The 17,957-nt window shown below is 33.2% G+C and overlaps 1 protein-coding gene across 2 annotated transcripts; it reads left to right on the top strand.

Annotated features, from left to right (window-relative positions):
- The first annotated feature begins 137 nt into the window (after positions 1-137).
- LOC132195076 (uncharacterized) lies at positions 138-2,158 on the top strand. Of its 2 annotated transcripts, none has more exons than XM_059616811.1 (3): positions 138-313; positions 893-1,328; positions 1,387-2,158. In XM_059616811.1, exons 2-3 carry the CDS (start codon positions 935-937, stop codon positions 1,644-1,646), a joined length of 654 nt encoding a protein of 217 aa, XP_059472794.1. In that variant the 5' UTR covers positions 138-313; positions 893-934; the 3' UTR covers positions 1,647-2,158. The 2 variants fall into 2 exon arrangements, with proteins under 2 accessions (XP_059472794.1, XP_059472795.1); XM_059616812.1 differs by having other exon boundaries at positions 145-469.
- The last annotated feature ends 15,799 nt before the right edge of the window (positions 2,159-17,957 follow it).

Genomic DNA, 17,957 nt, shown 5'->3' with positions numbered 1-17,957 from the left:
GACTTTGACAGCAGAAGACCTGATTATAGCGATCATCATTGCATGACCTTGTAATTTTATTCTTATGATCAAGGTCAACGTCAAATGGTGCTATAATGAGGTCCCAGAATGATGAAAGACAGGTTGCCAGGATCCTTATTACCTTATTAGCACCAATTTGACGTTGACTATACCTTGATCATAAGAATAACTTTACAAGGTCATGCTATGTTGATCGCTCTAAATAAATTATGTCAGCTGTCAGCTCGGCAGTATCGTCTCTTGTCACTCAATCACTCCCGCCGGTTCGGTTGCTGCAGGGTGCGGAACAAGGGTACGGAAACCAGCACACTACTTGCATTCCAGCTTAATATTCAGCAACCAGCAACCCTTGCGTTGATCGCGCACTCACCGCAAATTTGCCCTCGATTCTGTGTTCATCCTAGATTCTTTTGAACGCAGATTATTTCCGACCCGCAAACTTTAAAAGGTACATAAACCCGATCTTTTCGGTCACCTCTAATTTTATTTCACTCATCCCAGCGAAATTCGGTTCGGCCGAGTTTTGCACGTTGAGGAACATATATGTGTACGCTGCTGCGTTCCTCGGATGTCAAATTGTTCGAACGTACCGGAACGTACATTTAATTTGTTAGCGTGTACATACATAGAATTCATAGAAAAGAGGAATCACATAATTAACTACAATAAGTACCTCTCTGCGCGGTAGTTTTATCAGAAGAAAAATTATATCCGTTAATTGCATTTAAATTTCGAATTCCGCATATGTCGTGTTATGAAATTAACTTTTTCTGCAAAATACTAAAACCATGTGGATTGTTTTATTGTCTAGCTCTTTCCAAATGTTTATTTTATCACGTCTGCTCACACTGACATTTTATACCATCCTCAGGTACGCTGTTCCGCGCTGATTATAATTTCCTGCAACCTGAAAATGCAAGCCCTTGCTGCCGCACATGGCCATGAGCCGTATCAAGTCCTTGAAGATGGGAAAGTTTATTTCCACTTCGAAGCGGAGAATTTCGAAATAGCGGCTTCCTGGAAATCAACGCAGCGTGCAAAAATTTGCTACGAAGCTCTCCCTGAAATCCCTGCCAACGAAATCATTTTTGAACCGACGCAGTTGAACATCGTCCTTGATGATGATGATGATGTAGAGCATTTTCAAGGCCTATGCGTAAACACTCGGCCTGCAGCTGGACGCCTGCACCATTTTTTCAACTCTCATAACTTTGACATGGATGCTACTTATGATGAAAAAATTCATTTCAACCTTACATACTGTTTCCCACCGATGCCAACAATGCAGATTAACCATCAACCCCGAGGTAAATATAGTGCTTTTTCAAATAATATGATTTTGTTTTTAATCTGGATGAAATTTAGATGTTCAGCAGGCCGGCCATCAAGTTGGGCAAGAACCAGCAGCCCAAGGAGCAGCAGCCGATGATGGCGACGAAGACGAAAATGCTGAAGAGGCTGGGCCAAGGAGGCGCCGTCGCCGTACCAATGGCTGGAATTTCTTCCGCCATCGAGAAGCTCAACTACATCCCGGACGTTACACCAGCAAAGAATTGCAAGAAAGATGGGCTGCCAAGACCGCTGAGGAAAAAGCAGCGTATATTGCCAATATTGGGCATGACTAGGTAACAATTTAAAATTCTGAGGAAATTATTTGTTTTTTAAGGCAAAGAAGTCTATCTTCAAGACTGATAAACAGGCTGCATTTAATTTAAGTGATATTTACAAACACTGTAATTTAACCAGGTTTTATCATACCAAAGAAACTATTTAATTTTACTCTTCATGATAACTACCAATTAAATAATTTTTTTCGAATGACTTACTCGATTGGTGTGATAATAAAGAAAATATTGTCTCTTAAAATTTTTTAAATTCTAACTTATAATGCAAAATGATTAATGTATGTTACCTAGAATTCCGTTTTCAGAAGCAATTCTGTTATGAACATTTACGGGGGTAAGATTCTTTTGTCTGGGAATAATAATAAGGAAGATGGCCATATGTGTTAATAAACTGAATTGTGCAAATTTTGTATTCGTTGATGCCAAAACTATTTACTAAAAGTGAATCCTTTAGTTAAAAAATGTTTATCAATCATATTTTAGATATTGTGCTAATTTCAAAATAATAAAAAATATTTATCTCAATAAAATATAATTTTGTATGATCTTTCAAAGCCCTAAAAAAACAAAATATATTTATGAACAAGTGAAATTTATAATATTTATTTTTAAGCCAAACTGATAAAAATACAATTTGAACCATTCATTTTCACTTCCAATTGTGTCGTACACAGATGCCAGGTGTCCAAAATACGCACCGAAATACCATGTCTGTTTTGCTACTCTACATAAAAATCTAATTCAAAATTTGCAAGTCAATTAGGATAAAAATATTTTTAATATGAATATTGTTGACTTTTACTTGTTAAAATTTTAGTATATAAATGACACCGTGTTATGGCAGTCTCGGTCCTATGCGAATAATTAATTAATATTATTTTCATTGTAAAATTCATCTCAATATTACTTTAATTTTTTTATTGCCTTAATTTACTTTTTAAAAATAAGCAAGAGCTAAATTCGCTTAATTGACTAGTTGTGCAACCTAATAGGTTGCATAACTAGCAAAATAAACCTAATCGAAATAAGCAGTTGCTAATTTCGCTAGTTTAGCAAACTTAGCGAAATAAGCGATTGCTAAATTTGCTAATTTCGCTAGTTTAGCAAAATTAGCGAAATAAGCGATTGCTTAATTTGCTAATTTCGCTAGTTTAGCAAAATTAGCGAAATAAGCGATTGCTTAATTTGCTAATTTCGCTAGTTTAGCAAACTTAGCGAATCAAGCGATTGCTTAATTTGCTAATTTCGCTAGTTTAGCAAAATTAGCGAAATAAGCGATTGCTTAATTTGCTAATTTCGCTAGTTTAGCAAAATTAGCGAAATAAGCGATTGCTAAATTTGCTAATTTCGCTAGTTTAGCAAAATTAGCGAAATAAGCGATTGCTAAATTTGCTAATTTCGCTAGTTTAGCAAAATTAGCGAAATAAGCGATTGCTTAATTTGCTAATTTCGCTAGTTTAGCAAAATTAGCGAAATAAGCGATTGCTAAATTTGCTAATTTCGCTACTTTAGCAAAATTAGCGAAATAAGCGATTGCTTAATTTGCTAATTTCGCTAGTTCAGCAAACTTAGCGAAATAAGCGATTGCTCAATTTGCTAATTTCGCTAGTTTAGCAAACTTAGCGAAATAAGCGATTGCTAAATTTGCTAATTTCGCTAGTTTAGCAAAATTAGCGAAATAAGCGATTGCTAAAATTGCTAATTTCGCTAGTTTAGCAAAATTAGCGAAATAAGCGATTGCTAAAATTGCTAATTTCGCTAGTTTAGCAAACTTAGCGAAATAAGCGATTGCTAAATTTGCTAATTTCGCTAGTTTAGCAATCTTAGCGAAATAAGCAACCATGGTCTCGAACGACCTTGAAGGCGACCTCGGACGGTCCCGAACGACCTCATATTTTTACATGGCAATTATTTAGGGGCAACAGTTGCCCCTTTGTCTCGAACGACCTCTATTGGTCTCAGGCGACCCTCTGGCGGTCTCGGGGTGTCCAACGGCCTCGAACTGTCTCAAGCGGTGTCGAACGTCCTCGGATGGTCTCGAGCGACCTCGGACTGTCCGAAGTATTATTTAAGGTTCGATCAGAAAATGGAATAAATAATTTAATTCAATTAATTAGACGAAAATTATTTTTGCATTTGTGAATATATAAACTATATTTTTAACTTTTTAAAGTAGAGAAACATAAATCACTCTACAGTTAAGGCCACAAAAATTTACAGGCGCGGAGCGCCGCGAAATAATAAAGGGTTAATTCGTTGCGTAAAATTAGAAGACAAAATTCAAAGTAACTATACACAATAGGATTAAAATGAAGTATTTTATTGGGCTTACTTATGTCCCTTAATTGTGTGTAAAATAAATCCCGAAGGAAAATTAATAAACTAATTCTATCGAATAATCTGATTAATAGAGAATTAATTAAAGAGGCAGTTCAGTTGTATATTAAATCAATTTTAATAATTCTTTTAACAACAAATCTCTCGAATAAACTAGCATATCTTGGCCAGTAACTGCAACAACAGTGTATTTATATTAAAAGAAAAGCTTTATTTTAATTTCAAAGGCTCACATGTATTGACTTTTTTCTAATAAAATGGTTTCTATAAAGCTTAAACCATTATATATTTAAATTTTAAACGTAACGTAGCTTCAGCACTCTCGCTCCGCGCTTTGAAGAGAAGTGAAGGGAAAAATGTGACAAAAAGTTAATGAGAAATCATTTGAATTGAATTAAATACTAATTCAACATTTTTGTTAAGATAAAAATATTTTTTATATGAATTTTGTTGACTTTTACTTGTTAATATTTTAATATATAAATGACACCGTGTTATTGTAAATATGGCTCTTGTTCGATTAATAAAATAAATGAAAAGTATTTATTTAAAGAATATTCATTTATTATTACTCCCAGGCAGGTAATTATTATTATTGTTTATTCTCCACAAATCAAGTGAAATGGGAAAAAATTACAAAATGTGAAGAAACGGCAGAACCCCTGGCAATCAACAAATAAAGAAATAATAAAATATGAATAAAAATTTTAATCGCTCAACTTGTATTTAGTTACGCTGCTCAAAAAATAAATTAAAAGAGAGAAAGGAGCAGCGAGGGACTCGCCTGTCTCTGATTGGCTTCTGAGAACAACTAAGCCCTAGAGTGACACCATCGAGTTTTGATAAAACTCGCAAAACCAATTGAAGGTTAATTTAAATAAATTAACAGAACTTAAGCTGCCTTTATAAATTTAATTTAATTTGTCAGGATTTCAGGACTTTAGTCACTGTGAAGAAATTAAATAAAAAATTTGAATTTAAATGTTATATTATTATATTGTATAACTTCAAAATCAATTACACACATTAATAAAAAAAAAATTACAATGTTCGCCGAAAATAGAACGTACCGGAATACATTTACAGAATTAACAGAAATTAGCATTGCACAAAAGGAGTACAGTTCTGTTTGTGAACGCTTTCAAGAGTGGTCTTTAAGCTTGCAGCTATAGCCATCAGTGAGTAATAAATCACAGCTCACTTTGACGAGCAGGCGCGGGGCGCCGCGAAATAATAAAAGGTTAATTCGTTGCGTAAAATTAGAAGACAAATTCAACGATAGGATTAAAATGAAGTATTCTGTTGGGCTTACTTATGGCCCTTAATTGTGAAAAAAATAAATCCCGAAGGAAAATTAATAAACTAATTCCATCGAATAATCCGTTTAATAGAGAATTAATTAAAGAGGCAGTTCAGTTCATTCAGTTGTATATTAAAAGAATTTTAATAATTCTTTTAACGACAAATCTCTCAAATAAACTAGCATATCTTGGCCAGTAACTGCAACAACAGTGTATTCATTATAAAAGAAAAGCTTTTTTTAATTTCAAAGGCTCACGTGTTGACTTTTTTCTTAAAAAATGGTTTCTATAAAGCTTAAACTATTATATATTTAAATTTTAAACGTAACGTAACTTCAGCACTATCGCTCCGCTTTGAAGAGAAGTTAAGGGGAAAATGTGGCAAACAGTAAATGAGAACTCATTTGAATTGATTTAAAATCTAATTCAACATTTTTTACGATAAAAATATTTTTAATATGAACATTGTTGACTTTTAATTGTTATAATTTTATTATATAAATCATATATAAAGGACACCGTGTTATGGCAATCTCGGTCCCATGCGAGTAATTAATATTATTTTCATTGTAAAATTCGACTCAATATATTACCTAATTACTTACTTTTAATTATTTACTTTTTAAAATAAGCAATAGCTAAATTTGCTAATTTCGCTAGTTTAGCAAACTTAGCGAAATTAGCGATTGCTTAATTTGCTAATTTCGCTAGTTTAGCAAACTTAGCGAAATTAGCGATTGCTAAATTTGCTAATTTCGCTAGTTTAGCAAACTTAGCGAAATAAGCGATTGCTTAATTTGCTAATTTCGCTAGTTTAGCAAACTTAGCGAAATTAGCGATTGCTTAATTTGCTAATTTCGCTAGTTTAGCAAACTTAGCGAAATAAGCGATTGCTTAATTTGCTAATTTCGCTAGTTTAGCAAAATTAGCGAAATAAGCGATTGCTTAATTTGCTAATTTCGCTAGTTTAGCAAACTTAGCGAAATAAGCGATTGCTTAATTTGCTAATTTCGCTAGTTTAGCAAAATTAGCGAAATAAGCGATTGCTAAATTTGCTAATTTCGCTAGTTTAGCAAAATTAGCGAAATAAGCGATTGCTTAATTTGCTAATTTCGCTAGTTTAGCAAACTTAGCGAAATAAGCGTTTGCTTAATTTGCTAATTTCGCTAGTTTAGCAAACTTAGCGAAATAAGCGATTGCTTAATTTGCTAATTTCGCTAGTTTAGCAAACTTAGCGAAATAAGCGATTGCTAAATTTGCTAATTTCGCTAGTTTAGCAAACTTAGCGAAATAAGCGATTGCTAAATTTGCTAATTTCGCTAGTTTAGCAATCTTAGCGAAATAAGCAACCATGGTCTCGAACGACCTCGAAGGCGACCTCGGACGGTCTCGAACGACCTCATATTTTTACATGGCAATTATTTAGGGGCAACAGTTGCCCCTTTGTCTCGAACGACCTCTATTGGTCTCAGGCGACCCTCTGGCGGTCTCGGGGTGTCCAACGGCCTCGAACTGTCTCAAGCGGTGTCGAACGTCCTCGGATGGTCTCGAGCGACCTCGGACTGTCCGAAGTATTATTTAAGGTTCGATCAGAAAATGGAATAAATAATTTAATTCAATTAATTAGACGAAAATTATTTTTGCATTTGTGAATATATAAACTATATTTTTAACTTAAATTGAATTCCACCTTTCTTTTTAATTTTTTTTAAATATAATAATCTTAAAAAAAAAAATTGCTGGCCCGGAATAATTTTTTGTGGCCTTATTTATAGAGTTAATAAAGTTTAATTTTTTGTGAGAAAATTATAAAAAGTTTCATTTTCAATGCATGCAGGTGTTATATTTTTGTAACAATATTTTCTACATTAAAAAATTCGCAAATTTATAACGAATTTTAATTAATTTCCAAAATTAATTGTAAATTCTCATGTGATATTATTTCCAATAATCCCTTCCTTTTCCTTTTACACAAATAATAAATAACGCGTGTGCGGCGAGCAAGTTAAAGAAGAGAGAGAGCGAGCGAGCAGCAGGCAGCGAGTGATAAGAACAATGAAGGTCATTGACTCCCTCCTTCGCTGCAGCCGGTCAAAGTGCAACGCTTGCCACCATACAGGTAAACCGGGGAAGAGCACGGCGCTCTTATGCGAATCAAATCAGTCGCCCAGCCAAATTCAACGGGGCCGCCTCGCGCCGTGGTACCGGCGAGGTGAGAGCTCAAACTTTCACCCTTTTGGGGGTGGATTTAATTTGCATCTGGTCTTTGGACCGACAGAGTAAGTTACTCTAAAATTCTTGGTTTAATCGGGCGATTAATAATCAAGAGCAACCTTCTGATTGCTCAAATCAAATTTCTTCGGGCAGGGTTTTATTCGTAAATTAAAGACTGGTTTGATTGCGCACCCTAGGTTTGCCCTGGTGGGCGGTCACCCCTGGACGGACTTGCTTCCTGAGTCCATGGCCGCCACCAGAGCCGTGTCCCTGGCGTCGTAAGGGACAGGCGGACAGGTCCCACGTCACCTTCGACCTGACCGCGTGGCTTCACCATCCAGCCACCCAGACCGGCAGCCATCGTGCCAATTCGATCGACTCGAGCAACAACTCGCCGCGACCATCACCTCCGATCACTGCACCATCAAGACAACGAACTCGATAAGTACAATTTGCGAGTGCAACTTCAGTGATAAAATACGAAACGCGTAAAAGGCCTATTTCAAAATATTTGTATATTAATTATGTGAAACACATTTTCCTTACCTAATCCATATTACCTCATTTGAATATCACATTTTTTTCTATTTCAAAATAACCAAAACTTTCATTAAAATTTAATCAAAAAATAATAAGTTTCAATTTGAGTTTTTCCTGAATTAAATTATCTGCATTTTATTTTGTGTGCTTTCAACCCTCTCACAAGTTTAAAAAAGGTCTACCTGCACCTTGAGATAAGAAGCCGAGGTTAAAATAAATAACGGATTAAAGTTAACTTTTTTAATCGTTATAAATTGATTGGAAAATTTATGTTAAATAAGTGGAGCAACTTAAATCACGGTATAAATAAGGCCACAAAAAATTACAGGCGCGGAGCGCCGCGAAATAATAAAAGGTTAATTCGGTGCGTAAAATTAGAAGACAAAATTCAAAGTAACTATACACAATAGGATTAAAATGAAGTATTTTATTGGGCTTACTTATGTCTAGGGCTGAGCGTTTTAGTCTATTTTTTAGGTCAAAATAGTCGACTTTTTTTGGTCGATTTTCGGCCTAAATTAAGTCGATTTTAGTCTATTTTCGAGGAAAAATAGTCTGTTTTAGTCGATTTTGAAAATTTAATAATTAAGGCAATAAGGTAAAAAAAAAATGTTTCAAAAAAGTTAGCTAGAAATGATCCAAATGGTCTGAAAAAGATTTTTAAATGGTTGCTAAAAGACATTTTTTTTTCAGTTAAGACCGTCACAAGGGTGGGCCAGGGTTCCAGGGGTGTGGGGTAAAAAAAAAATGTTTCAAAAAAGTTAGCTAGAAATGATCCAAATGGTCTGAAAAAGATTTTTAAATGGTTGCTAAAAGACATTTTTTTTTTCAGTTAAGACCGTCACAAGGGTGGGCCAGGGTTCCAGGGGTGTGGGGTAAAAAAAAATGTTTCAAAAAAGTTAGCTAGAAATGATCCAAATGGTCTGTCCAAAATTTTTAGATGGTTGCTAAAAAACATTTTTTTTCTGTCACGACTTCGTCGCAAGGGTGTGCCAGGGTTCCATACTCCAGGGGTGAGGGGTAGAAAAAAATTTGTCAAAAAATATAGCTAGAAGTGATCTAAATGATCTGTCCGAGATTTTTAGATGGTTGCCAAAAACCATTTTTTTTTCACTTGGAGCTCAAATTTAAAAAAAAAATCGAGACTTTTCAGCTATTTTAGTCGGTTTTAGTCTGTTTTTAGTCGAAATAGTCGATTTTTGTCCATTTAGTCGATTTTAGTCGATTTTGACCCTAGCTTAATCGACTCGAAATTGCATGATTCGTGCTCATTTCATAACCCTAACATCCTGCGAAGATCAGAAAAAAATAGTTGATCGACTAAAACGCTCAGCCCTACTTATGTCCCTTAATTGTGAGTAAAATAAATCCCGAAGGAAAATTAATAAACTAATTCTATCGAATAATCTGATTAATAGAGAATTAAATAAAGAGGCAGTTCAGTTGTAAATTAAAACAATTTTAATAATTCTTTTAACTACAAATCTCTCAAATAAACTAGCATATCTTGGCCAGTAACTGCAACAACAGTGTATTTATTATAAAAGAAAAGCTTTATTTTAATTTCAAAGGCTCACGTGTTGACTTTTTTCTTATAAAATGGTTTCTATAAAGCTTAAACTATTATATATTTAAATTTTAAACGTAACGTAACTTCAGCACTATCGCTCCGCTTTGAAGAGAAGTTAAGGGAAAAATGTGACAAACAGTAAATGAGAACTCATTTGAATTGAATTAAAATCTAATTCAACATTTTTTTACGATAAAAATATTTTTATTATGAACATTGTTGACTTTGAATTGTTAAAATTTTATTATATAAATCATATAAAGGACACCGTGTTATGGCAATCTCGGTCCCATGCGAGTAATTAATATTATTTTCATTGTAAAATTCGACTCAATATTATACCTAATTACTTACTTTTGATTATTTACTCATTAAAATAAGCAATAGCTAAATTAGCTCATTTCGCTAGTTCAGCAAACTTAGCGAAATAAGCGATTGCTAAATTTGCTAATTTCGCTAGTTTTGCAAAATTAGCGAAATAAGCGATTGCTTAATGTGCTAATTTCGCTAGTTTAGCAAACTTAGCGAAATAAGCGATTGCTTAATTTGCTAATTTCGCTAGTTTAGCAAACTTAGCGAAATAAGCGATTGCTTAATTTGCTAATTTCGCTAGTTTAGCAAACTTAGCGAAATAAGCGATTGCTTAATTTGCTAATTTCGCTAGTTTAGCAAACTTAGCGAAATAAGCGATTGCTTAATTTGCTAATTTCGCTAGTTTAGCAAACTTAGCGAAATAAGCGATTGCTAAATTTGCTAATTTCGCTAGTTTAGCAAAATTAGCGAAATAAGCGATTGCTTAATTTGCTAATTTCGCTAGTTTAGCAAACTTAGCGAAATAAGCGATTGCTTAATGTGCTAATTTAGCTAGTTTAGCAAACTTAGCGAAATAAGCGATTGCTTAATTTGCTAATTTCGCTAGTTTAGCAATCTTAGCGAAATAAGCAACCATGGTCTCGAACGACCTCGAAGGCGACCTCGGACGGTCTCGAACGACCTCATATTTTTACATGGCAATTATTTAGGGGCAACAGTTGCCCCTTTGTCTCGAACGACCTCTATTGGTCTCAGGCGACCCTCTGGCGGTCTCGGGGTGTCCAACGGCCTCGAACTGTCTCAAGCGGTGTCGAACGTCCTCGGATGGTCTCGAGCGACCTCGGACTGTCCGAAGTATTATTTAAGGTTCGATCAGAAAATGGAATAAATAATTTAATTCAATTAATTAGACGAAAATTATTTTTGCATTTGTGAATATATAAACTATATTTTTAACTTAAATTGAATTCCACCATTCTTTTTAATTTTTTTTAAATATAATAATCTTCAAAAAAAAAAAAATTGCTGGCCTGGAATAATTTTTTGTGGCCTTATTTATAGAGTGATTAAAGTGTAATATTTTGTGAGAAAATTATAAAAAGTTTCATTTTCAATGCATGCAGGTGTTATATTTTTGTAACAAAATTTTCTACATTAAAAAATTCGCAAATTGATTGGAAACTTTATGTTAAATAAGCAGAGAAACATAAATCACTCTACAGTGAAGGCCACAAAAATTTACAGGCGTGGAGCGCCGCGAAATAATAAAGGGTTAATTCGTTGCGTAAAATTAGAAGACAAAATTCAAAGTAAATATACACAATAGGATTAAAATGAAGTATTTTATTGGGCTTACTTATGTCCCTTAATTGTGAGTAAAATAAATCCCGAAGGAAAATTAATAAACTAATTCTATCGAATAATCTGATTAATAGAGAATTAATTAAAGAGGCAGTTCAGTTGTATATTAAAAGAATTTTAATAATTCTTTTAACAACAAATCTCTCGAATAAACTAGCATATCTTGGCCAGTAACTGCAACAACATTGTATTTATAATAAAAGAAATGCTTTATTATAATTTCAAAGGCTCACATGTATTGACTTTTTTCTAATAAAATGGTTTCTATAAAGCTTAAACCATTATATATTTAAATTTTAAACGTAACGTAGCTTCAGCACTCTCGCTCCGCGCTTTGAAGAGAAGTGAAGGGAAAAATGTGACAAAAAGTTAATGAGATCTCATTTGAATTGAATTAAAATCTAATTCAACATTTTTTTACGATTTAAATATTTTTAATATGAACATTGTTGACTTTTAATTGTTAAAATTTTATTATATAAATCATATAAAGGACACCGTGTTATGGCAATCTCGGTCCCATGCGAGTAATTAATATTATTTTCATTGTAAAATTCGACTCAATATATTACCTAATTACTTACTTTTAATTATTTACTTTTTAAAATAAGCAATAGCTAAATTTGCTAATTTCGCTAGATTAGCAAACTTAGCGAAATAAGCGATTGCTTAATTTGCTAATTTCGCTAGTTTAGCAAACTTAGCGAAATAAGCGATTGCTTAATTTGCTAATTTCGCTAGTTTAGCAAACTTAGCGAAATAAGCGAATGCTAAATTTGCTAATTTCGCTAGTTTAGCAAACTTAGCGAAATAAGCGATTGCCTAATTTGCTAATTTCGCTAGTTTAGCAAAATTAGCGAAATAAGCGATTGCTTAATTTGCTAATTTCGCTAGTTTAGCAAAATTAGCGAAATAAGCGATTGCTTAATTTGCTAATTTCGCTAGTTTAGCAAACTTAGCGAAATAAGCGATTGCTTAATTTGCTAATTTCGCTAGTTTAGCAAACTTAGCGAAATAAGCGATTGCTTAATTTGCTAATTTCGCTAGTTTAGCAAACTTAGCGAAATAAGCGATTGCTTAATTTGCTAATTTCGCTAGTTTAGCAAAATTAGCGAAATAAGCGATTGCTAAATTTGCTAATTTCGCTAGTTTAGCAAAATTAGCGAAATAAGCGATTGCTTAATTTGCTAATTTCGCTAGTTTAGCAAACTTAGCGAAATAAGCGTTTGCTTAATTTGCTAATTTCGCTAGTTTAGCAAAATTAGCGAAATAAGCGATTGCTTAATTTGCTAATTTCGCTAGTTTAGCAATCTTAGCGAAATAAGCAACCATGGTCTCGAACGACCTCGAAGGCGACCTCGGACGGTCTCGAACGACCTCATATTTTTACATGGCAATTATTTAGGGGCAACAGTTGCCCCTTTGTCTCGAACGACCTCTATTGGTCTCAGGCGACCCTCTGGCGGTCTCGGGGTGTCCAACGGCCTCGAACTGTCTCAAGCGGTGTCGAACGTCCTCGGATGGTCTCGAGCGACCTCGGACTGTCAGAAGTATTATTTAAGGTTCGATCAGAAAATGGAATAAATAATTTAATTCAATTAATTAGACGAAAATTATTTTTGCATTTGTGAATATATAAACTATATTTTTAACTTAAATTGAATTCCACCTTTCTTTTTAATTTTTTTTAAATATAATAATCTTCAAAAAAAAACTTGCTGGCCTGGAATAATTTTTTGTGGCCTTATTTATAGAGTGATTAAAGTGTAATATTTTGTGAGAAAATTATAAAAAGTTTCATTTTCAATGCATGCAGGTGTTATATTTTTGTAACAAAATTTTCTACATTAAAAAATTCGCAAATCGATTGGAAAATTTATGTTAAATAAGTGGAGCAACTTAAATCACGGTATAAATAAGGCCACAAAAAATTACAGGCGCGGAGCGCCGCGAAATAATAAAAGGTTAATTCGGTGCGTAAAATTAGAAGACAAAATTCAAAGTAACTATACACAATAGGATTAAAATGAAGTATTTTATTGGGCTTACTTATGTCTAGGGCTGAGCGTTTTAGTCTATTTTTTAGGTCAAAATAGTCGACTTTTTTTGGTCGATTTTCGGCCTAAATTAAGTCGATTTTAGTCTATTTTCGAGGAAAAATAGTCTGTTTTAGTCGATTTTGAAAATTTAATAATTAAGGCAATAAGGTAAAAAAAAAATGTTTCAAAAAAGTTAGCTAGAAATGATCCAAATGGTCTGAAAAAGATTTTTAAATGGTTGCTAAAAGACATTTTTTTTTCAGTTAAGACCGTCACAAGGGTGGGCCAGGGTTCCAGGGGTGTGGGGTAAAAAAAAAATGTTTCAAAAAAGTTAGCTAGAAATGATCCAAATGGTCTGAAAAAGATTTTTAAATGGTTGCTAAAAGACATTTTTTTTTTCAGTTAAGACCGTCACAAGGGTGGGCCAGGGTTCCAGGGGTGTGGGGTAAAAAAAAATGTTTCAAAAAAGTTAGCTAGAAATGATCCAAATGGTCTGTCCAAAATTTTTAGATGGTTGCTAAAAAACATTTTTTTTCTGTCACGACTTCGTCGCAAGGGTGTGCCAGGGTTCCATACTCCAGGGGTGAGGGGTAGAAAAAAATTTGTCAAAAAATATAGCTAGAAGTGATCTAAATGATCTGTCCGAGATTTTTAGATGGTTGCCAAAAACCATTTTTTTTTCACTTGGAGCTCAAATTTAAAAAAAAAATCGAGACTTTTCAGCTATTTTAGTCGGTTTTAGTCTGTTTTTAGTCGAAATAGTCGATTTTTGTCCATTTAGTCGATTTTAGTCGATTTTGACCCTAGCTTAATCGACTCGAAATTGCATGATTCGTGCTCATTTCATAACCCTAACATCCTGCGAAGATCAGAAAAAAATAGTTGATCGACTAAAACGCTCAGCCCTACTTATGTCCCTTAATTGTGAGTAAAATAAATCCCGAAGGAAAATTAATAAACTAATTCTATCGAATAATCTGATTAATAGAGAATTAAATAAAGAGGCAGTTCAGTTGTAAATTAAAACAATTTTAATAATTCTTTTAACTACAAATCTCTCAAATAAACTAGCATATCTTGGCCAGTAACTGCAACAACAGTGTATTTATTATAAAAGAAAAGCTTTATTTTAATTTCAAAGGCTCACGTGTTGACTTTTTTCTTATAAAATGGTTTCTATAAAGCTTAAACTATTATATATTTAAATTTTAAACGTAACGTAACTTCAGCACTATCGCTCCGCTTTGAAGAGAAGTTAAGGGAAAAATGTGACAAACAGTAAATGAGAACTCATTTGAATTGAATTAAAATCTAATTCAACATTTTTTTACGATAAAAATATTTTTATTATGAACATTGTTGACTTTGAATTGTTAAAATTTTATTATATAAATCATATAAAGGACACCGTGTTATGGCAATCTCGGTCCCATGCGAGTAATTAATATTATTTTCATTGTAAAATTCGACTCAATATTATACCTAATTACTTACTTTTGATTATTTACTCATTAAAATAAGCAATAGCTAAATTAGCTAATTTCGCTAGTTCAGCAAACTTAGCGAAATAAGCGATTGCTAAATTTGCTAATTTCGCTAGTTTTGCAAAATTAGCGAAATAAGCGATTGCTTAATGTGCTAATTTCGCTAGTTTAGCAAACTTAGCGAAATAAGCGATTGCTTAATTTGCTAATTTCGCTAGTTTAGCAAACTTAGCGAAATAAGCGATTGCTTAATTTGCTAATTTCGCTAGTTTAGCAAACTTAGCGAAATAAGCGATTGCTAAATTTGCTAATTTCGCTAGTTTAGCAAAATTAGCGAAATAAGCGATTGCTTAATTTGCTAATTTCGCTAGTTTAGCAAACTTAGCGAAATAAGCGATTGCTAAATTTGCTAATTTCGCTAGTTTAGCAAAATTAGCGAAATAAGCGATTGCTTAATTTGCTAATTTCGCTAGTTTAGCAAACTTAGCGAAATAAGCGATTGCTTAATGTGCTAATTTAGCTAGTTTAGCAAACTTAGCGAAATAAGCGATTGCTAAATTTGCTAATTTCGCTAGTTTTGCAAAATTAGCGAAATAAGCGATTGCTTAATGTGCTAATTTCGCTAGTTTAGCAAACTTAGCGAAATAAGCGATTGCTTAATGTGCTAATTTAGCTAGTTTAGCAAACTTAGCGAAATAAGCGATTGCTTAATTTGCTAATTTCGCTAGTTTAGCAATCTTAGCGAAATAAGCAACCATGGTCTCGAACGACCTCGAAGGCGACCTCGGACGGTCTCGAACGACCTCATATTTTTACATGGCAATTATTTAGGGGCAACAGTTGCCCCTTTGTCTCGAACGACCTCTATTGGTCTCAGGCGACCCTCTGGCGGTCTCGGGGTGTCCAACGGCCTCGAACTGTCTCAAGCGGTGTCGAACGTCCTCGGATGGTCTCGAGCGACCTCGGACTGTCCGAAGTATTATTTAAGGTTCGATCAGAAAATGGAATAAATAATTTAATTCAATTAATTAGACGAAAATTATTTTTGCATTTGTGAATATATAAACTATATTTTTAACTTAAATTGAATTCCACCATTCTTTTTAATTTTTTTTAAATATAATAATCTTCAAAAAAAAAAAATTGCTGGCCTGGAATAATTTTTTGTGGCCTTATTTATAGAGTGATTAAAGTGTAATATTTTGTGAGAAAATTATAAAAAGTTTCATTTTCAATGCATGCAGGTGTTATATTTTTGTAACAAAATTTTCTACATTAAAAAATTCGCAAATTGATTGGAAACTTTATGTTAAATAAGTAGAGAAACATAAATCACTCTACAGTGAAGGCCACAAAAATTTACAGGCGTGGAGCGCCGCGAAATAATAAAGGGTTAATTCGTTGCGTAAAATTAGAAGACAAAATTCAAAGTAACTATACACAATAGGATTAAAATGAAGTATTTTATTGGGCTTAGTTATGTCCCTTAATTGTGAGTAAAATAAATCCCGAAGGAAAATTAATAAACTAATTCTATCGAATAATCTGATTAATAGAGAATTAAATAAAGAGGCAGTTCAGTTGTAAATTAAAACAATTTTAATAATTCTTTTAACTACAAATCTCTCAAATAAACTAGCATATCTTGGCCAGTAACTGCAACAACAGAGTATTTATTATAAAAGAAAAGCTTTATTTTAATTTCAAAGGCTCACGTGTTGACTTTTTTCTTATAAAATGGTTTCTATAAAGCTTAAACTATTATATATTTAAATTTTAAACGTAACGTAACTTCAGCACTATCGCTCCGCTTTGAAGAGAAGTTAAGGGAAAAATGTGACAAACAGTAAATGAGATCTCATTTGAATTGAATTAAAATCTAATTCAACATTTTTTTACGATTTAAATATTTTTAATATGAACATTGTTGACTTTTAATTGTTAAAATTTTATTATATAAATCATATAAAGGACACCGTGTTATGGCAATCTCGGTCCCATGCGAGTAATTAATATTATTTTCATTGTAAAATTCGACTCAATATATTACCTAATTACTTACTTTTAATTATTTACTTTTTAAAATAAGCAATAGCTAAATTTGCTAATTTCGCTAGATTAGCAAACTTAGCGAAATAAGCGATTGCTTAATTTGCTAATTTCGCTAGTTTAGCAAACTTAGCGAAATAAGCGATTGCTTAATTTGCTAATTTCGCTAGTTTAGCAAACTTAGCGAAATAAGCGATTGCTTAATTTGCTAATTTCGCTAGTTTAGCAAAATTAGCGAAATAAGCGATTGCTTAATTTGCTAATTTCGCTAGTTTAGCAAACTTAGCGAAATAAGCGATTGCTTAATTTGCTAATTTCGCTAGTTTAGCAAACTTAGCGAAATAAGCGATTGCTAAATTTGCTAATTTCGCTAGTTTAGCAAACTTAGCGAAATAAGCGATTGCTAAATTTGCTAATTTCGCTAGTTTTGCAAAATTAGCGAAATAAGCGATTGCTTAATGTGCTAATTTCGCTAGTTTAGCAATCTTAGCGAAATAAGCAACCATGGTCTCGAACGACCTCGAAGGCGACCTCGGACGGTCTCGAACGACCTCATATTTTTACATGGCAATTATTTAGGGGCAACAGTTGCCCCTTTGTCTCGAACGACCTCTATTGGTCTCAGGCGACCCTCTGGCGGTCTCGGGGTGTCCAACGGCCTCGAACTGTCTCAAGCGGTGTCGAACGTCCTCGGATGGTCTCGAGCGACCTCGGACTGTCCGAAGTATTATTTAAGGTTCGATCAGAAAATGGAATAAATAATTTAATTCAATTAATTAGACGAAAATTATTTTTGCATTTGTGAATATATAAACTATATTTTTAACTTAAATTGAATTCCACCATTCTTTTTAATTTTTTTTAAATATAATAATCTTCAAAAAAAAAAAAATTGCTGGCCTGGAATAATTTTTTGTGGCCTTATTTATAGAGTGATTAAAGTGTAATATTTTGTGAGAAAATTATAAAAAGTTTCATTTTCAATGCATGCAGGTGTTATATTTTTGTAACAAAATTTTCTACATTAAAAAATTCGCAAATTGATTGGAAACTTTATGTTAAATAAGTAGAGAAACATAAATCACTCTACAGTGAAGGCCACA

The sequence above is a fragment of the Neocloeon triangulifer genome, unplaced genomic scaffold (genome assembly GCF_031216515.1).
Source record: "Neocloeon triangulifer isolate White Clay Creek 2 clone unplaced genomic scaffold, ASM3121651v1 ptg000009l, whole genome shotgun sequence".
NCBI lineage: Eukaryota > Metazoa > Arthropoda > Insecta > Ephemeroptera > Baetidae > Neocloeon > Neocloeon triangulifer.
Note: the sequence above shows the minus strand (reverse complement) of the source record. Positions and strands in the feature narration are given on the sequence as shown.

Excerpts from the sequence above, each read along its gene's own strand:
- LOC132195076 (XM_059616811.1), top strand. The coding sequence starts at position 935 with ATGCAAGCCCTTGCTGCCGCACATGGCCATGAGCCGTATCAAGTCCTT. Across the intron at positions 1,329-1,386 it reads GATTAACCATCAACCCCGAG|ATGTTCAGCAGGCCGGCCAT; the intron begins GTAAATATAGTG and ends GATGAAATTTAG.